Source organism: Telmatherina bonti (genome assembly GCF_933228915.1).
Source record: "Telmatherina bonti genome assembly, chromosome: 7".
Classification (NCBI taxonomy): domain Eukaryota; kingdom Metazoa; phylum Chordata; class Actinopteri; order Atheriniformes; family Telmatherinidae; genus Telmatherina; species Telmatherina bonti.
The window spans coordinates 10,882,569-10,901,737 of NC_136625.1; the positions used below are offsets into that span (position 1 = coordinate 10,882,569).

The following is a 19,169-nucleotide window of genomic DNA, read 5'->3' on the forward strand; positions in this document are numbered from 1 at the left end:
GCAAGCTCATGTCCTCTACTAGAGGCCGGGCTGCTTGAAGGCACTGTTCCTATGATTGATCTCTTCTTGACGGAGATGTCTGAAGTTTCTCTAGGTATCTGCTGGAGCCACTTTCCCAGCTTTGGGGACACGGTCCCCAGTGCTCCACTGACTACAGGCACTACTGTTGTCTTCACCTTCCAGGCTTTCTCCAACTTTTCCTTGAGCCCCTATTTCTCTAGTTTCTTTTCCTTTTTCATGATTTTGCCATTGTTCAGGTTGGCTATATCAGTCACTTCGACTTTCCTCTGCTGCATATCCGTGATTACAATGTCCAGTTGGTTGGCCACCACCATTTTGTTGGGTTCCACAAGATTTTAGCTCTCTTATCCTCCACCACCTTGGATGACGTTTCTCTCAAGTCCAAAATCTGCATCAATGGCTCTGAACACTATGACAACATCTTGGTTATGGTGTTTCCATAACTTTTCCATGATGATTTACTCTCCTGCAAGTATGTTGCATAGCACCCTGTTTTTTGGGACAAGATTGTTTTAGAGTCCTTTTTGGACAACCTCCAAATGGAATCCTCCCAAATTTTGCAGACTGTACTGCCATGATTGGTACCTGTATGCTCACCTTCTGCCTTATATATATATGTATATATATATATATATATATATATATATATATATATATATATATATATATATATATATATATATATATATATATATATATATATATACACATATATATATATACAAACCGGATTCCAAAAAAGTTGGGACACTTTAGAAATTGTGAATAAAAACTGAATGCAATGATGTGGAGGTGCCAACTTCTAATATTTTATTCAGAATACAACATAAATCACAGGTCAATAGTTTAAACTGAGAAATTGTATGATATTAAGGAAAAATATGCTCATTCAAAATTTCATGGTGTCAACAAATCCCAAAAAAGTTGGGACTTTTATATATATATATATATATATATATATATATATATATATATATATATATATATATATATATATATATATATATATATATATATATGTATATATATATATATATATATATGTATATATATGTATATATATATATATATATATATATATATGTATATATATATATATATATATGTATATATATGTATATATATATATATATATATATATGTATATATATATATATATATATATGTATATATATATATATATATATATGTATATATATATATATATATATATATATATATATATATATATATATATATATATATATATATATATATATATATATATATATATATAGTGTTCGTTTTCCTCAGCCCCTTGCCGCAGTTCTTCCTGTGTGGGCGGGGTTTAGTGAGAAGGAGAAATTTGTTGAACTAAGACCTGAAGAAAAAACAGCTCACCACCAGCTGCAGAGGAGCTGCAACGTGTTCCGACGATCCTGCGGCTCCTCAACCTTGTATTTTTAAAGAAGTCCCAAAAAAAGAAATGTTAGCTCCTCCTGTGTTTTAATCGGAAACGTTACGCGGTAATCTGAGCGGTGTTGTTCATTAGCTTCAACAAAGCGGACCCTCCTAACAGTTTTAGCCACTTCTTTCTTCATCAGCCGCTATAATTCCGATTTAAAGGAGCCACTTTTCGGACTTAATGTTGCTGTAAATACACAGAAAAGGCAGTAAAGTGTCAACTTAAGGTGAGTTGTGTTATTTTCGCTTATATTTGTCACATTTAAGCAGCCGGCCGTGGCTGCGGCGACTGAAAACAATGTAAAGGACAGAAGAGCGCTGGTCTTCAGGACAAACTTTGGGTGTGGATTAACAAATAGTTTGCAGGTCGAAAGACAAATATGGCTAATTTCCTCAGATATCCTACAGTGGTAGTTTTACACAACGTAGTGCCTGAAAAGTAATGTTTCAGCCTGTAAGAAGGGCTGTAATTATTCATTAATGGGTACTTTGCGGAAAGTAGGCCAAAACTAGTCGTTTTGTACGCCCAGTCGGTACAGAAAGGAGACACGGAGTCATCCGTCTCCAGTGCAGGATATTTCAATATTTTTAAAAATTTCTTTCAGATAAAAACCCACTACAGGCTACTTTAGATCTAAAGCTGTGATATTGTTAAGATTTCGTGAAGCGTTTTGTTCTAAAAGTAGTTTTTTGTTGGGACTTTTCTGCATAGTTTTCATCCCTCACAGTGATCTCATCGTGGTTTTTTACTGTTTGCTTGTCCTTTGGTGCATTTATAGACACACCACTTAAAATGTACACTTCTCCATTTTTAGGTTGAGTTTCTAGACTTCACAGGCCTCAAGAAACTAGATGTGCAGATTACACGAAGGGGAAGGTTATTATTTGAGATACTCAGCTTCTGATCCAGTTTTAATGGATAATTGTCTGTGATGTTAATGTGTTACCTGATCACCATTGTGTGGGTTATCAGGATTTCTTTTCTGCTATACCAGAAAGTAAAATTCTGGTATTCTTGTTGGGTTGTTGGAGTGAGACATAAGTTAAACATTAAACGCTGAAAAATATTCCAGGGATATCCTCCACTGAATTAATATGATATTGCTTTGGTAAGCCATTCATGACTGTTCAAGTATCTCCTGACCACGGCTGGACTCCAGTGTGGTCAGACTGCATTATGGACTGTATAAACTGTGGTTTAGGGCACACTAAGACCTGGACATCTTTAAGCAGACCACTTTGGTTAACCAGACTCTAAGGTGTCTTGTTGAGCCTTGTCTACAGATGTAATTCAGCAATGTTGACTGCAGGATGTGAGATGGACATGCTTGATCTTGTCAGCTTCTTTAACGCCCAGCGAAAGAATGACAGCCTGAGGGGAGTTGTTTTCACCCTGGTGGATTAAAAGGAGTACAAACTTATTTTCTGGGTAAAACTAGCAATCAGTGCTGGTAAAGTTGTTGCTGCAAGGCGTAAATTTCGCTGCAAGGGAATGAATGAAACACAAGTTAGTGTGTGATCTGGCTCAGCTTCATAATGACATGGCGACGGCAACACATCGAGTCACGGAAAGGGCTTGTTCTTTATCTTGCATGGATTCGGCTAATGCTCACCAGGCCTGGTAATAACAGACAGGAGGATGGCCGTGTCTACGGACTGTAGACAGCTGAATCACTTCCCTTAGTTACATTGTTGTGATGTTTAACTATGGAGTGAGTGGCTTGAAGGAAGGAGCATCCGGGGCAGTGTGAAGGGTCATAAGTTACTCAACACCAGACATTACCCCGTCTTGTCTCAGAAGATATGAGTCATGGGTGACTATTATTCCAGTCATGATTAGATGAAGCTTTTAAGGAGGCCATGCTTGAACGTTTCATCCTTTTCAGCTGAATCAACGTCGCTATCCTCACAGAGGAGGCATACAAATAATAATAATAATAAAAAAAAGAGGTTGTCAGGTGGATCCTAAGAGGTATAGCTGGTTTTATAAATCCATAGATAACAAAAATTCATGTCTAAATAGTATTTTCAAGCTAAAATATAACCAGAAGTTTGTCTAGTTGGCTTTTCTTTAAACATTTAAGATTGGTGTTATTCGCTCAAGTTTGACTGTTTGTGAAAAAGGATAAAAAGACAAACAAAATGTCTTTTGAATATATTGTAGTAAAATCCAGCAGTAAAAGTCTAATGTCGTGTTATTTTACTTCTTTGAAAGACCAACAGCAGGCCATCAGCTGCTTTCTCCCCAGCTTCACTGTAAACTCCCCGGCTGCTTGTCATACCGTTAGAAAGCTTCGAGTGTCGAGATTTGATTGATGTAAATAATATAGAGACTACAGCAGGTACAGTCAATACCAGAAGCATTGAAGAAAAATTATCTGTAAAAACCTCATGGTAAATCTACTAAGATGTTTTCCCGACAATCCGAATTAGAAAACCCGTAAAGGAATAGTTGCTTGAATATGTTGCCGCAGATTGTTGTCGGATCAGATGAGCAAAGAACTGAGCTTCAACGTAGTCCGTCTTATGAGTCAGTTTGCATGGAAGCGTTTTTAGTCATTTTCATATGTATTTTGCATCTCAAATATTGTTAAAAAGGCGACGTTTTGAAAAATGTTGCAAACATTTCACAACAGTATGAAATGCCTGGAAGAACATGTTACAAATGACTCTTCCGCAACCTTACAATGACATGAAAAATGACATACTGAAGACGTTTAATGACATTAAATTTTACCATTCCACCTCTAGTCAAGTCTAAACATGTCCCTTTATATAAGCCCATACTCTATGGAACTGTGTTACATGGTGTTTATAGATCATATGTTCCAGATAACCACGTTGACAAAACCCCAGGAGAAACCCTGATCTGTTTCAGCAGACTGGGGACTGGATGAGCATAAACTAGTCTGCACATCGAGCTAATTGTTCTTTAGAAATTAAAGTATGTTGATCTTTGAAAGGGTGTACTTGGATTATTATTGCATTATTGTTATTATAGTTGAAAATGGTCTCAAAATGACAACAGTAATCGCTTAGCGCAGTATTATTGTTTATCGCAATAATTTCTGAGATACCGTATTTTCACGACCATAAGGCGCACATAAAAGTCTTAGATTTTCTTCAAAATGTGCGGCGCGCCCTATAGTGCAGTGCGCCCTTTGTGTGCGTGTTGTTGTTGTAATCGGACGTAGTAGAGAACACCATGAGAACGTTAAAGGGTGAAGCGTGGGCGTTGATCGCATATAAAAGAACAGGTATGTGCGTTATGCAGAACACCTTTTTCTAACAACCCTGAAAATGGCAAAAAGACACGCTTATGAAGCACAGTTTAAACTGAAGGCCATCCACTACGCCAAGCAACATGGAAATCGAGCAGCCGAGAGAGAATTTAAGATTAATGAATCGATGGTTCGCAAGTGGAGGAAGATGGAAAACGAGCTCCGACAGGTAAAGAAGACGCAGCTGAGTTTCCGTGGACATAAGGCAAGGTGGCCCGAGTTGGAGGACAGACGCTTGGGCTAACGTGTCTGCTGGCACTGTTGTCCGCGCTTTCGCAAAAGCCGGCATCATTTTCGAGGAGCCGCACGGCACGGAAAGTGACTGACAGTGAAGAAAGTGAACCTCGCATGTTTGTTGGAGATTTAGCGCAGCTGTTCAATTCAGAAACAGAGGATGAGGACTTTGATGGGTTTGACTGATGACGATTATTGGTTAAAAAAAAAAATGTGAGTACCAAACTCAGTTTTGGTCCCGGTCTATTTTTAAATACGCACACTTGTGTGCTTGTTTTATCCGCGTGTTTTACCATGCCCACGCCTATTGATGATTGATTGATAATTAAAAAATGTTAGTAATCAATACTTAAATAAAGCACAACCAAACTCGGGTTTGCTCCCGCTCTATTTTTAAAAAAGGCACACTTGTATGCGTGTGTGCATTGAGAATGTTAAAGGGGGAAGTGTGGGCGTGGATTGTACCGGTATATAAAACCCACGCCCTATGGTCAGGTGCGCCTTATGTATGTGTTAAATACAGAAAGGGCGCACGTAACTCAGACTGCGCCTTTTAGTACGGTGCGCCATATGGTCGTGAAAATACGGTAATTAATCGTATGGCAAAATTTGTTACCGTGACAGCCTTACATCTTTAGTCTCTGATGTTCTTGTTTGTCGCACCAACATTGAGTTGGTGCGACAGAAGCTACGGTTACATGTTTTATTTTTAAATTCTAAAATAGATAATTCTGAATTTAAGTATTCTACTTTGAGTTTACCTGAAAATAGTCATTGGAGTTTACCAGAAAACACGTTTATTCACCTTTACTTAATTCAGCTTTAGATCTTGGGGTTGGGAAGGGTTCTGATTGGACGCAGTAGGGGTGTCTATACAGAGACATTTCTGTTTGTCCGCTGTTCTTTTGCTTTGATAAAGAAATTCATTGGTAGTTTTTCAAAAACAAGCACCAGTAAAAAATTTTGTCCAAGAAAAAAAACTTGACAATAAGGGGAAGGAGTTACAATAGACTGATTTCAGACTTGCTCCACATAAAACTGACTGAACCCTCGGTGCTCCTGAATAATCGCGCTGTCTTGCATAGTTTTCCATGACATAGTGTGGAGTTTGTTGAACTGGAATGCATTATCTCATCCCTCCGAGGGGGAATGGCTGTTTGGGATCTCCTCCATATGACAATTAAAACCCCAGACAAGTCCTGCGGTTTGTTCTACTGTTGAAAAAAATACAGATTTAATGAGTCGCAAATCATTTTTCACATTTTAACAGACTGTATTTATGGGACAGTATTATGTTATAGCATGCCGTGTTTTTTAGCTTCACATGTGTCGGCCTGCACTTATCCCTACAGAACGATCAGGCTGCAGCAATCTATGGTTAATGCTGATCAATACCAAAGTATGGGGTAAATGAACAAACTTCAACTTGTTAAATTAATCAAAATCACTTTGCGTTTGTAATCAAACTTTGCTGCAAGTGACGACCGGACAGATGGAGCCGTTTCCGAGCAGGTTGGGTTTCCTTCACACATGTTGGGTTCCTGATCCTTCAACAGCCTGTTGGAGTGAAAAACACAGCCGGGGTGTGGTCTTCATGACGGAAATGGAGCAAGAGTCATGCTGAGCTGTTTGGGGGAACTGATAGAGAGAGAATAGTCGGCTTACAAACAGAGGAAAGAGGAAGAGCACGTGGGTCTTTATGTAGACCACCAGATGTGACCCACCCTGCAAGGACAGTGCTGACCTGTGCTGGGCACAACTGTCGGCTTTCCATGTTTTTCACTCATTCATGATGAGGGATCAGTGTGCTTTGCTGATGCAGCTGTAAAATTATTAAAAGTACAAGTAGAAGTAGTTGGACCATTGGAAATCTAATGTCAATAAGTTGTTTAAACAAATTTTCAGAAGTTGGAAAAAGGAATGAAATGCATGTCAAGTCTAAAATTAGAGGGGTCAGATAATTACAGATGAGGATTCAGATACATGAGGTAAAACAAACAGCACCGCTCTTGAACCAAAAATGGTCATTTTTTAAATGCGAATAGATTTGTTACAGCAGATTTTTTAGTCGTACCATGTTCACTCAGTGCTGTTGGAGCTACTTTAGCCTGTTTACATGCACACAAAAAAATCGGATTTCTGAAATATAGATTATTTATCTGATCATGTTGGCATAATAATCTCATTATCTGGTTCTTTATCAGATAACAGCAGCTATGTAATAATAGCTGTGTTTCTATTACATTTTTTCACAAATTAAAAGCCATATTTGTGGGTTTCTGAAAAAGACTGTTGCGATTTGCGGATATTTTCATTAAACAGTGTTTAGCACACAAATTTCACAAGAGGAACGAGAAAATTTCGACTTATGATAGGTAGCCACGTAGCGTTATTTTGAAGTTTTCTACTTGCTGAGAATTTGCTTCAGCTTTTGAAGGTTTTCCCCCTCATTTCCTTTTCTAAAACTATTCAATTTGCCGTTGTTTGTTCCGCACCACACCATTTTTACTGGAAATGAACTGGTCACGGCCCACGTCACGTCCGGGGACACGTAAATGCGGAAAAAGTGTTTCCAATACACTTTTGCGATATATTTCCAAATCAAAACGCCTGAAGAACCACCCCATGAAAACGTAAAAACTTTTTAGCGATATTTGAGACTCTTTTCGAAATGTAGATGTTTTTATTAGCGTTTTTTAAAATTGCGTTATATAGTTTTTGCGCAATTCTAGATGTAATGGAAACGCACATTATGAGAAAACGGATTAACACACAGATAACACGGATTTTTACTTGGTGATCCAGTGTCTTTGTTCATTTAGATCTGTATGTCTGTTTTTTTCATTTTTCTCACCTGCACATGTCAAAAATGCACTGGTTCCATCTTTTCAAGATCTGTTAAAAAATACATATAAGAAGTTTAAACAAAGTAAAACATTAATGTATAGTGTACTTTGCAGGCTTGTTGGCTGCACACAGCTAATGTTAAGACCGGCACCACCATGTTCAACTGGGACTGGATGTTTAGGAAGCAACAGGACGTTTTAGTAATATTTCACTATGTTCATATATTCCAACAGAAATCTGGTCACAGACTGGGAAATGTAGACCAGATCTTACTATTAGTTATCAGAATACTACCACTTGTTTGATATTGGTGATCATGTAAATGGCTAATTGGATTCGCAGCTAGTAATGAAGCTCTCATGACCTCATAGCAAACAAGCCTGTGAGCTATAAGAGCATTTAGAGATGGTGTTATTATATTGTTTCCTGCTGGGTGTTTTGCACCACGGTTTCTGATAATCATAAATTTTTCATCAGTGTGATGTTCCGTGTTTAAGTGGCATGGCTCCCGATAGATGGGTTGTCCCACTCTGCTTTTATTCAGCTTTGTTTGTGTAGTTCCTGAGTTCCAGTGAACAGTCGTCTGTGCAAAAGGCTGTCTTTCTTCTTCAATCCAGTTTTCATTCTGTAGGTTGCAGCTCAGAGGTTTATTCCTAGAGCAAAGGTTTGTTTTTTCAATATGAATAAACAGGAAGGTGAAAGAAATTAGAATAATGCAAGAAATAAATTGATTTGATTGAATGTATTTAAAACTTGTGCTCTTGACTAGGGGTGGGAAATCGAAATAACAAAATGAATATCGGGATTTTTTGCTTAATAATTTTAAAATAGATTTTTTTTTTTGTTAAAAATCTTTTTTTGTGAAAATGATTTTTATTTAGTTAAAAAAAATAAATTTTTCTTCTGGTTAAATCTATTTTTTTTGGTCAAAAATCTATTTTTTTTATTTCAAATATATACAAGTTATCCATCATAAAAAAAATTGTCATTTTTATTGATCTTTGTACTTTTCCTGGGCATTATAGCAGCAGAATGATAGTCTAGCCACTGTGTTGTTTTTTCCTAATTGAGATTAAGAAAATAAATTGAAAAAAAAAAAAAAAAAAAGTTTCTTTTCTTGTGTTTGTTTTTAGTCTAAAAAAAATCAGCAATCAAAGAATCATGAGAATCGCAATCTAATTTGAATTGGCACTCCAAAAATCCGAACCGAATCGAATTGGGACAAAATTATATTGTCAGAGACTACTCTTGACTGAATGTCAAATGTACCAAGAGAGCATAACATTAGTGTGGTATAAACACACACGATCATTCTGAAGTCAGTGGTGTGAAATGATAAGTTCATAAGTTAAAATGGTCTTAGGGAAGTGGAATCGGTGTTGGCTTCTCTTTTCATAAGGAAAAAAGTGAGTCACCTTTCAGAGTTGCAGATACAATGTGGTTAACCTCTAATCTCATGAGAAAGCAAGCGCTGAAAAACCAGCAAAGGTTGCGCCACCAATGTCAGTATTTTCACTTTCCAGTGAACACAGAGGTTAATGGTTACCATTATCTGTTGGTGTTTTTACTTTGAATTGACACCAGATCATCTCATGTTTAAACCTTATTTGTTGTTGTTTAATCACTAGTTTAATGAGTGTCAGTGATTAGAAGTGGACTACTGGTTGCTTGCTAAGCACTGAGCAGGGAACACTGTTGCCAGATGCTATTGCAACCTGGTTTCGTCTCATATACTGTGAGCACAGCCATATGGCAGAATGTTATTAGACCCGAGTGCTGAACTGTGGTCACCCACAAACTAAACATGGGCTTTGTTAAGAAACACTAAATGCTCACAGATGTGCTCCACCTTTGGCAACACTACACTTCTCTGTTGCTAGCGCCATTTTACAGAGGGGTCATAGAAGCAGGCTATCTGCTGAGCTTATGGATGTTTTTTGCTTTTTATGAGATAATAGATCTCTTTGACTTCACGCCACCTGCACTCCGGCTATACGTCGGCCTGAGGACTTTCAGTTCATGAGACTTTATTCATTGCTACTCCCAACTTAGAGCTTTTCTGTCTGCAGAAATATAGTTTTGGTTTAATATTTCTAAACGTCAGAGAATGGTCGCATTATTAAAAATGTAGTTTTCTTTGAGTTTAAGTGTTTATAAGAAGCACTGTTAGGAAAAATCTTTATTTGCTTTTTTATTTCTTAATTTTGTCACATTTTATTAATCAAATATTCATGGTGACACTGTTTAGACAAATATATGAACTATAAGATTATTTTCTGCGTTTACTTGCAGCTTTGTTTTATAACTTGTATTAAAAGTTGTTTGGTTTCTCAATATGTCGGTGAGTACTACCCTGTGCCAGAAATGTCTTTATTGATATCCTTATTAATCCTTATTGAATATTTCCATAATTTTATACGCCTATTCTTACTGTGCACGAGTTTAACTTGACCCCCACTAAAAGCCCCGCCAGTGACATTGGAGAGATCTTTTGCACCTTTGCTCCACCTAACGAAGCTAATGCCGAATCTGCCTTTCGTCTTGTCTCGTCTCTGAGCTCTCTCCAGTTAGTAAGTCAGTCCAATGTTTACTCTTGTTTTCTATTCGCTCTTTATTTACCCACGTTTATAACAGCCAGTGTGTTGAAGTGTAGTTGCTGGCGTGTGAGGCAGTGTTACAGACTTGAACACGTTTTTAACCGTGGTTTCTCAGCCTCTGAATGCTGCAGGACAGTGCCATTTCCAGGAATGTGCAGAATTACTGTAAATAAAATGAGTCAAAAGCGCAGTGTGTTTAAATTTGGGAACTTGTGTTGTATAGCTTTAAGCAAATTAAAAAACTTTGTGCAATAAGGTTTCATTAGTGGAAAATAATTTAATTAGCAGGTCTAAATGTGTGATTAAAATGTTACTAACGAACTGTTAATATAAACTAGGTCTGGGCGATATGATGATATATACCATCTGGATGATAGAAAAGGTCTGCCGTTTCATATGGGGCTCTATTGTTTACGCCATAAAAGGTGCTTTACTGCAGTATTTTACGTCAAGAGGCGTTTTACAGCATGCACGCTGCAATACATAAACAAACATAGAGAAATATGGTAGCAGACACATTTCATAGCAGGATAATTCACTAAAAGATGACCAGCCAACCAAAACCGATGAGCTTGTTCATAAAATCAATCAATCAATCAAGTCAGTCAAACTTTATTTGAGCACTTTCACATACCTCAAAGTGCTGTACAGGTAAAATAAAAATAAATCAACATTAAAAGCACGAAAATAAAGACAACATAATAGTTGAAAGACAGAATAAGACAGAAAAGACCTAGTGCTCCTGCTCTCCGGGGTTAAAAGCCAACATAAAAAGATGAGTTTTCAAAAGAGATTTAAAAGCACTTAAAGTCCCAGCAGACCTCACCGAAAGAGGGAGACTGTTCCAGAGTTTGGGGAAAAATAGGGGAAAGTGCTGTAGCACGGATGTGGTTTGGATATAAAAAGACAGACGTGGAACCAACAAGACTAGCTCACAGTCCCAACAACGGACTCCGACACAACTAACTCATTTAATCACCTGTACAAGAATCAGGATAAAGAATACAGAGAGTCAACGAGCAAAAGCAGCGTCAAGTGGTGGCGAAAGCGCTCATAATACACTCCAGACGCAAACGCTGCAACAGGCATTTACTCGTGAAACGCCATACGGCCATAGTTCTCCCAGATGGAAGGAGATCCCTGCTGCCGTTGCCAAGAACATCTGACACATTACTGATGACTGACAAAATAACACAAACAATTTTATATTGTTATGTATATTGTTATGGGGATAAAAAAAAAATTAGCTATATTGATTATATAAGATTTTGGTCATATTGCCCAGCCCCAATGTGAACAAACACAAAGATGGCATAAAGGAAGGTTTCGCCTTCTTGGGTGAATTGCATAATAGGAGTATGTAGGCCTGTCAGCTACAAAATATTCGACTTGGATATGAGATCTTTCAGCATAGCTGACTGAGTTGGACGTGGGTGGAGTTGCATGGTCCATCTGACTTTTATTATCACAGAAAGTCTGTGTATATATTCTTGCTGAAGCGTAAAGTGGTAAACTAGTTGATTCATGTGGGCTTGCATGGTGTTAAGTACTGATGTGAGGTTTTTCTCACGGTAAACGTTTAGTGTTGTGAGTTAAACTCATAAAATGGATGTTCTAAAGATGGATAAAAAAGGCCTTTCATACAGCTAAACAGATTTGAACAGTTAAGTCATTGTGCTCTGGTCACACTCATACGTGTTGTAGGTCATTATGCTCAGCGTTCCTACATATTTCATTTTCTTTTGCTAATTTGGCAAACATGCTAGCAGCTTATGTTTGTAACATTTAACTTTCTCACATAAAATCCGCTTACACATTCTCCTGAGAAAGGATGTTCAGCTGTTCTTGCTCACCGCTGAAACATAATTGGCAAAGTAGGCAGAAAAATGACAAGAAGTCGATTGTTTTCAGCAGAGGAACGCTCTGTGTGGATTTACATCAGAGAGCCTGGCTGTGAGTCCTGAGGCGTACTTTCAGACTGTAGATTGAATCAAAGCATCTCTGAACTGTCTGACCCTCGCAGCAGACGGTGTGACACAGCAACTGCTTCAGATTGAGTTTCATTCGGCTCTTTCCAGCTGCTGCTGGAAGAAAAACCTGGATTAAAATACCTTTTTATGGACTGAAGTAACGAGACTATGGCCTGAAAAGGAAAGGAAATAAAATTAAGTAAAAAATACATCATTAATCTCAGAGGTTCAAACACATTTGGGATAAATAAAGTATCTTTGATTTGATTTGACATACATTGAAAAGCCAAGACAATGGGGTGATTTATTGCTCTAAATGTGTCAAATATCATAAAAATTACATGAACAGTCAGGATAATGACACTGATCTATATTTTCTGTGTTTTTGGGCTTAAGGTTGTATCTGAGGCAAGTACCTGAGCCGTATATGTTTTGGAAGACATTTGTCATAATAGTCATTGAGTTATAAGGCAGATGCATAAGGTTTGGGGTGTTTTTTTTAGTACAATATCCCTGTTTTCTGCATTTACAAGCAAGAAAAGTCCAACATTTCAGCCTTGGACAGTTGTCTGAAAGGGCATCCGTAATGCAAACATAAATCTACAACCTGAAGGCATCTTATGTTTGCCCTTTTCTGTTTTAAACTGGGTTATTTTCCAGCTGACAGCATTAGTGACGGCACTGAAGGAGCTGAGCTGCTGTGGATGATAAACAGAAACTAAATTGTGATGAAAAGTTCTAACAATAACTTTCATCAGCACATATATAAAATGACTTCAGTGTCTGTTTTCTCCTGCCTGACCATACAAAGTCATGATGAGACACAGTTTACACCACGTTCCTCTAAATATTAGGTTCTCAGCTCAGTCTGTGAGGCTACTCAGATTGTTTGCACAATGAGGAAGGATGGTGACTATTTCAGGAACATGTAAAATAAGACAAAAAAAGGCAAAACTTCATGCAACTCTACCCCAAGCAAAATGTGTTGGTACAGATTTTTGTTTAGCTTCTAATGCTTTTTTATTTTATTTTATTTTTTTTTTACCTGTTTTGCTTCTTTTTGTTGAACTGACACCATGCCAGTTTGACACCTTTTTATCTCTGATGAGCAGTTTGACCACAAGCTGGTGTGTTTTCAGCCTCCTGACTGTTTGCACTGGAAGCTATCGGCTCTTATCAGCTGTTTTGCTGACACACTTTGTCGTCTTTTCAAATCATTTCAACCAGTAAAGTTTTCTCCTTCAGCACTCAGGCTTTCAGCTCTTTCTACTGTGTAGACACAAATATAATATTTTTCTTTTCCAAACAACAAAGGGAGAAAATTAAACTTATGACAGAAGGAACATAAAAGTTGTTGCTGTCCATTTTTTTTAATGGCGGGGTGGGACATTGGGCCTTTACGGACGGCAGTCCATCTTCTAGATTTTAATTTGAGGTTGTTTAGAGTTAGTCATCTTTAGAGAGTATTGCCACAGACACCATTCCTTCAGAATAATGGAGACTCTGCATGCCATCTTTCTGCAATTTGCAGCTCTGTGACGGATGAACCCCAGAGCTGTAAACAACGCTGGTCTTCAGGAATGTTGGGGTGGAGCCTTAATGGTGAAGAAAGTAATTAGAGTTGGTGTTAGTCTGAGTTTTATGATGCATTTTGATGTTTCTTAATGAATCTTATTCATCCTATTATTCGCGTCCAGTTTTTGTCTCCAGAAATTAGTGCAAAAACGATCCTCTGCATGGTTGTTTGCTGTTGCATGGTTGTAAGATCATAACCGCTCTGATGGGGAACATGCATCTAAGTTAGGCTGCACGTCACAGGATGTGCTAGCTTTGTGGCAGCCTGAACCCTCTGTCCCACTTCACAGAAGCAAACGTGTTAGATTCTAACTCGGCAGTTACATCCTTTTTTTTTTTTTCTTTTTCTCACCTCTTCATCCTTCAGATTAAACTGGAAAATCGTCCTTCTCTTGTGCAGTGAGAAAAGGACCCATTGACCCTGATTAGCTGAATAATTAACTGGCTGAGGCTATCTCAAGACATTTGTTGATTCAGCTGCCCTCGACAGAATATGTCCTGCATAATTCCCACCGAGGTGCATAAACGGAGCTCTGGGTCTCTTCGTTTTGAGCGCTGTGCACTCACTCAAGGAAGTGTGTCACTGGAGTTGTTTGGGAATTGGGAACGAGATTCAGGAAGCCATGCGGAGCAGCCTGACCAAATATGGATGCATCGAACCACTTGGTTTTCATTCATTTCCACTACTGAAGCATGGCATGTTTAACCTTCCAGGACACAAGTGACTTGGGGTGAAAACTTCACTCAAAGTCGAGCCTGTTGGTAAATAATGTTAGATCTGCCCTGGAGATTTTCTGTTTGCTTTGCTCCTGAGCTAAAAAGCTTGGATTCACATGTTGTATGAATTAAATCAAGAAAATATCGTTTTCATTTGCACATCTTTTAGCTACTGCCCTTCTCCTCTGTTATTTCCTCCGTGCTCACAGCTGTCATCACGTAGGACTTAGAAATCCTGAAATGCAGTCAGAAAAGAAGCATGTAGGTTCATGGAAATGCTGATGATGTGGCAGCCGATCCCGGCTGAGTGAAGATGAATCACTGCTCTACGTTCAGGATGGGAAAATGTGGACCAGTCCCTGGAATTGCTCCACATGTAACCGAGAGTTTTCACCTCGTTGCAACATGTGACAAACCCATTTGTCACAAAACAGTCGTTTTTCTTTGTGGCTGAATTGAAATGCTGATTATAAAGAATGCGGTTCAAGTGTCATTCCAGTTTGTAGCTGGAAATCTGCAGGGTTTTACTGATGTGTGTTTCGCAGTTGCGTTGAAAACTAAACCAGATATAAAAAGCATGCTTGGTTTTATAACCACATTTTCCTGTGTTTGCACTCGCAGGCGACGTGTGATCATACCTCGCAGAAGCTATTTCCCATGTGTCATTTTCTTGAAAGAAAACCTCTAAAAACCCCCAAAAATTCAGAACTTCCTGTTTATTATTGTCATTTAGACTTGGCTGCATTATTTGTAAAATAGTTGTGAAATAGCTGTATTTCTAATTTTATATTAATATTCAGTGTTTTTATTATTATTTTTATTATTCAGCAGCGTATAACCAAAACAAGCTCCTAGTCTGTGAATTGTTCAAAGACAATGGCAATAAAAGTTATTCTGATTCTAAACAGGTTTTCTAGGAGAAAATGCTTCCTTGTATAAGATATTAATTTTTTTTTTTTTTTTTTTTTTTTTTGGGGGTTTTTTTTTGTCTCATAGATGGATCTGCATCTTCTTCTACTAGTGACGTTATCCACAGTCCTCTCTGGCAGCTGGGCACAGCAAGGTAAGCAGAAAACATGAAAGTTTCCAGGTTTTCTTCTGCTTTTGCTCCATTTTCATCATCTTAATAAAGTTTACGGACACAATACCCGTATTCAGTGTTGTATCTCATATAGTCATTGTTATTTTAGTCCTTTTTTATCAGTTTATAAATGTCCCTTTTCAGTCTCCGTCCATGTTTTTATGACTGCAGTAGTCGTCCTGGCTTCCACACAAGATGAAGTCATCTCTCGGTCAGCTGCTTGGAGCTTTTCCCAGCATGACTCACTTCTCAGACCCGGCCGAGGGGCTGCCTATTTGCTTTTGCTTTTTTTTTTTTTTTTTTTTGCTTACCTTTTTTTTTGCCCAACGCTGGTTTGTTCGTGAAGTAATGGAAAATGTGTTTGTCATCTTGGCTCTCCTCGTCTCTTTCAGATGGAAGCATATGCATCAATGCAAACGCACAGTCATGTGGGGAATGCATCCAGGTCTCGGAGATATGCGGCTGGTGCTCGGATGAAGTGAGTCGAATCAGCCAACATCCTGTGAAGATTTTTTGTCTGGAGTGAAACCTCTCTAGAGGATCTTTGACTGTTTGTCTTATATCTCTGGGCTGGTTGCTGATATTAATATTAATTGGAACTAAATCACATGACACACGTCTAACATTTCACTTTAATACGGAGGAAGGGATCATGGTTAGATTAATTAAACACAAAACCAGGATTATTAGGACAATTTGCAATCCAATGTTTTATTAGATAGATAGATAGATAGATAGATAGATAATATTAGATAGATATTAGACGATAAGATCAAATGAAACTCTGTTTTCTTATACTAAGCTAAACTCTCATGCACAGACATCTGCTGGACTTTATAGCTTGTGCTGTTATAACCTTTGTAGTTCTGCTATCTTGTGATCTATTTTAGTAACTCTACTAATTAAAAATCATCTGGTCAGCAACACAAACAGATCACGTACATTGATGTCCTGCAGCCTCAAGACAAGTGATTCAATAGAAAACTGACTTTTGCAAAAGTTTAATGCCATTTCTTTGCCAGCTTTTGATAAATTCTGAGGAGATTTCTGTTTTTAATCCCAGTGTGGATTGTTTCTGTCAGGTGAATCATAGTTTACATTAATGCACTGATCTCGTGACCAGTATGAAAATAGAATAACTCAATCCTTTATTAAACTGTGTACCATTGCCTGTCCAGATGTGCACACAGCTGTTCATGCCAGTAGATGTGATTAGGACTCGCAGTAATGGCGGTGCCTTAAGATGGTCAACACACAAAACAGCTGCTGTATTCAACTCCTTGTGGTTGAACTGAAGGTGGCAGCTACAATTATTCAGCCTGTCTTGCCAGAGTATCTGTGTTCGTCATCTCTTTTCTAACCGACATAGCTCTATATAGCTGACACTCTGTTCAGATTAGCTCCAACTTCTCCATTTTCTTTCATTCCTCTCGCTAAGCTCCACCACTTCATCCATCGCTCCACGTGCTCCATAGCTGCAGCCATCAGCTTCTAAATGGAGCATCCAGCACAGTAAGAGTCCATTTGATTCTCTGTTGATCAAATCAAATAAAATCAAACTTTATTGCACATGGAACGTGACTGCATGGCAGCACTTGGAACAGTGTCATGTTACTTCCTTTAAACATACACATAAGGCCACTGATTATTGCAGTTTAGACAGTTGTTGCAGTATGTTTGTCTCACAGACTTATATGGTGGGGAAGGTACATTTTTTTATATATTGTGCAGCCCTACTTTTTATGTAAGTAGTGTAGAGTAGAGAGCAGTAGAGCTCTTGTGCTTTGAGTAAACCAAGACAAAACCACAACTTCTCTATCTGGTTACTGACCTCAGTGCTACCTCTCATCTTTACTGGATATTTATGCTGAATAAAGTTGTTGAATTTGATGTATTCAGCTGGTTTTTTTTCACCTGCAATAAATGAGAAAAAGGGATACCGCTCTGTTTTTCCCATTTTTATTTAATGAATTAAATTAACCAAATGGAAGATGGCGACTTGGTTTAGTTTTTTCCTCTCGAATCCTGGAAGTTGTTTCTGCTCTGTGATGAATTAATCTAATCATCGTGATAAATACATACAGAATTAAATATTTATTCATCCATCCATCTTTGGTGCTTATCCAGGGTCGGGTTGCGGGGGCAGCAGCCTAAGCAGGGAAGCCCGGACTTCCCTCTCCCCTCATTAACCAAATCTGCAGGGGGGATCCAGAGGCGTTGCCAGGCCAGCCGAGAGATATAATCCCTCCAGCATGTTAAATATTGTCTGACTTTATTTTACATTTGCATTAAGAAAATAAAAATGAAGAGTTTCCAGCAGCAGAAAGCTCAAACCTGCTGATCACCATCTATCGATGTCGGGCTCATAACCTGCTCTGGAGCCTCTTTAAAAAGAGAAAAGCCACCTTTTTTTTTTTCAGGTTTAGCTTTCTGTATTTATTACAGTCTCTGATCTGAACGCTCATCTTGAGTTTCACTTTAAATTCAGCCCCATCGAGAAACAGTTAACATAAAGCGCTCATTTATTGGTGCCCAAATAGACAAACATATATTCATTTACAAATCTGTAGCATCAACACTATTACTATCAATTTTACCATCTGTGTTTTCTGATTTGTTTCAAAGGAAAACAGACAGAAGACACAAACCTTCAGTATCTAAAGCGCTCTGATGTCTTCACTCACCATGAGCTGATTGAGTTCATGTGGTGGAATAGTGACATGAATATGGATATGCAGAAGATTTTACTCTTGTTTATCTTTTGATGACTGATAATTGGAAACAGAAGCAGTCTTATCATGTAACACTCAGAAGGACATCAATTTATCCCTCCGGAAATTGTCATTTTCCACCCTTAGTAAATATCCCTAAATATCATCTCAATATTCTATTACAGGCTTCATTCTTCAGCTTTTATATTGCAAAAAGAGATCTGTGATTGGACAGCTTAATGGTGCCAGACCACACGCTACATTACCTTTGTTTTTCTTTTCATGTTTGGTATTTGTCAGAGCAGAAGCACATTCCTGTTCCTGTCTGTACTTCTCCATCTGGACTACCTGCTGACTCACATCAGACTCTGAGATTGTGAAACACAAACCAGCAGCAGTTTTTCTCATTTTCATGTTTGGTTGCTGCCTTTTTTACCAAATAAGGTCATATATCTACAGTTCTGGGGTGCGTTTGGTTTCATATTTCACCGTTTATCTTATCCAGTATTTCAGACGTCTTCCAGCCTTCCTTCACTGCGTTAAGAAGGTTCCACGCATTTCTGTGTGATCAAGTTGATGAAAACAAAACAAACCTGAAGTTTGACCATTTTATGTTCCTACGTCTCCATTAGCTCATTGTTCTGATTTGTTTTTAATCCTTCAGATTCATCTAACATGCATGGTTACCAACA

General features: G+C 38.1%; 1 protein-coding gene across 1 annotated transcript in view; it reads left to right on the top strand.

The window, feature by feature from the left end:
- The first annotated feature begins 1,393 nt into the window (after nt 1-1,393).
- LOC306758651 (integrin beta-1-like) overlaps nt 1,394-19,169 on the top strand; it is a 35,618-nt gene continuing 17,842 nt past the window's right edge. Inside the window, exons 1-3 of the mRNA XM_079243991.1 lie at nt 1,394-1,691; nt 15,682-15,748; nt 16,159-16,244. Of these exons, the coding sequence (XP_079100117.1) occupies nt 15,682-15,748; nt 16,159-16,244 (153 nt within the window). The 5' untranslated portion in view covers nt 1,394-1,691. The remainder of the gene's footprint in view (nt 1,692-15,681; nt 15,749-16,158; nt 16,245-19,169) is intronic.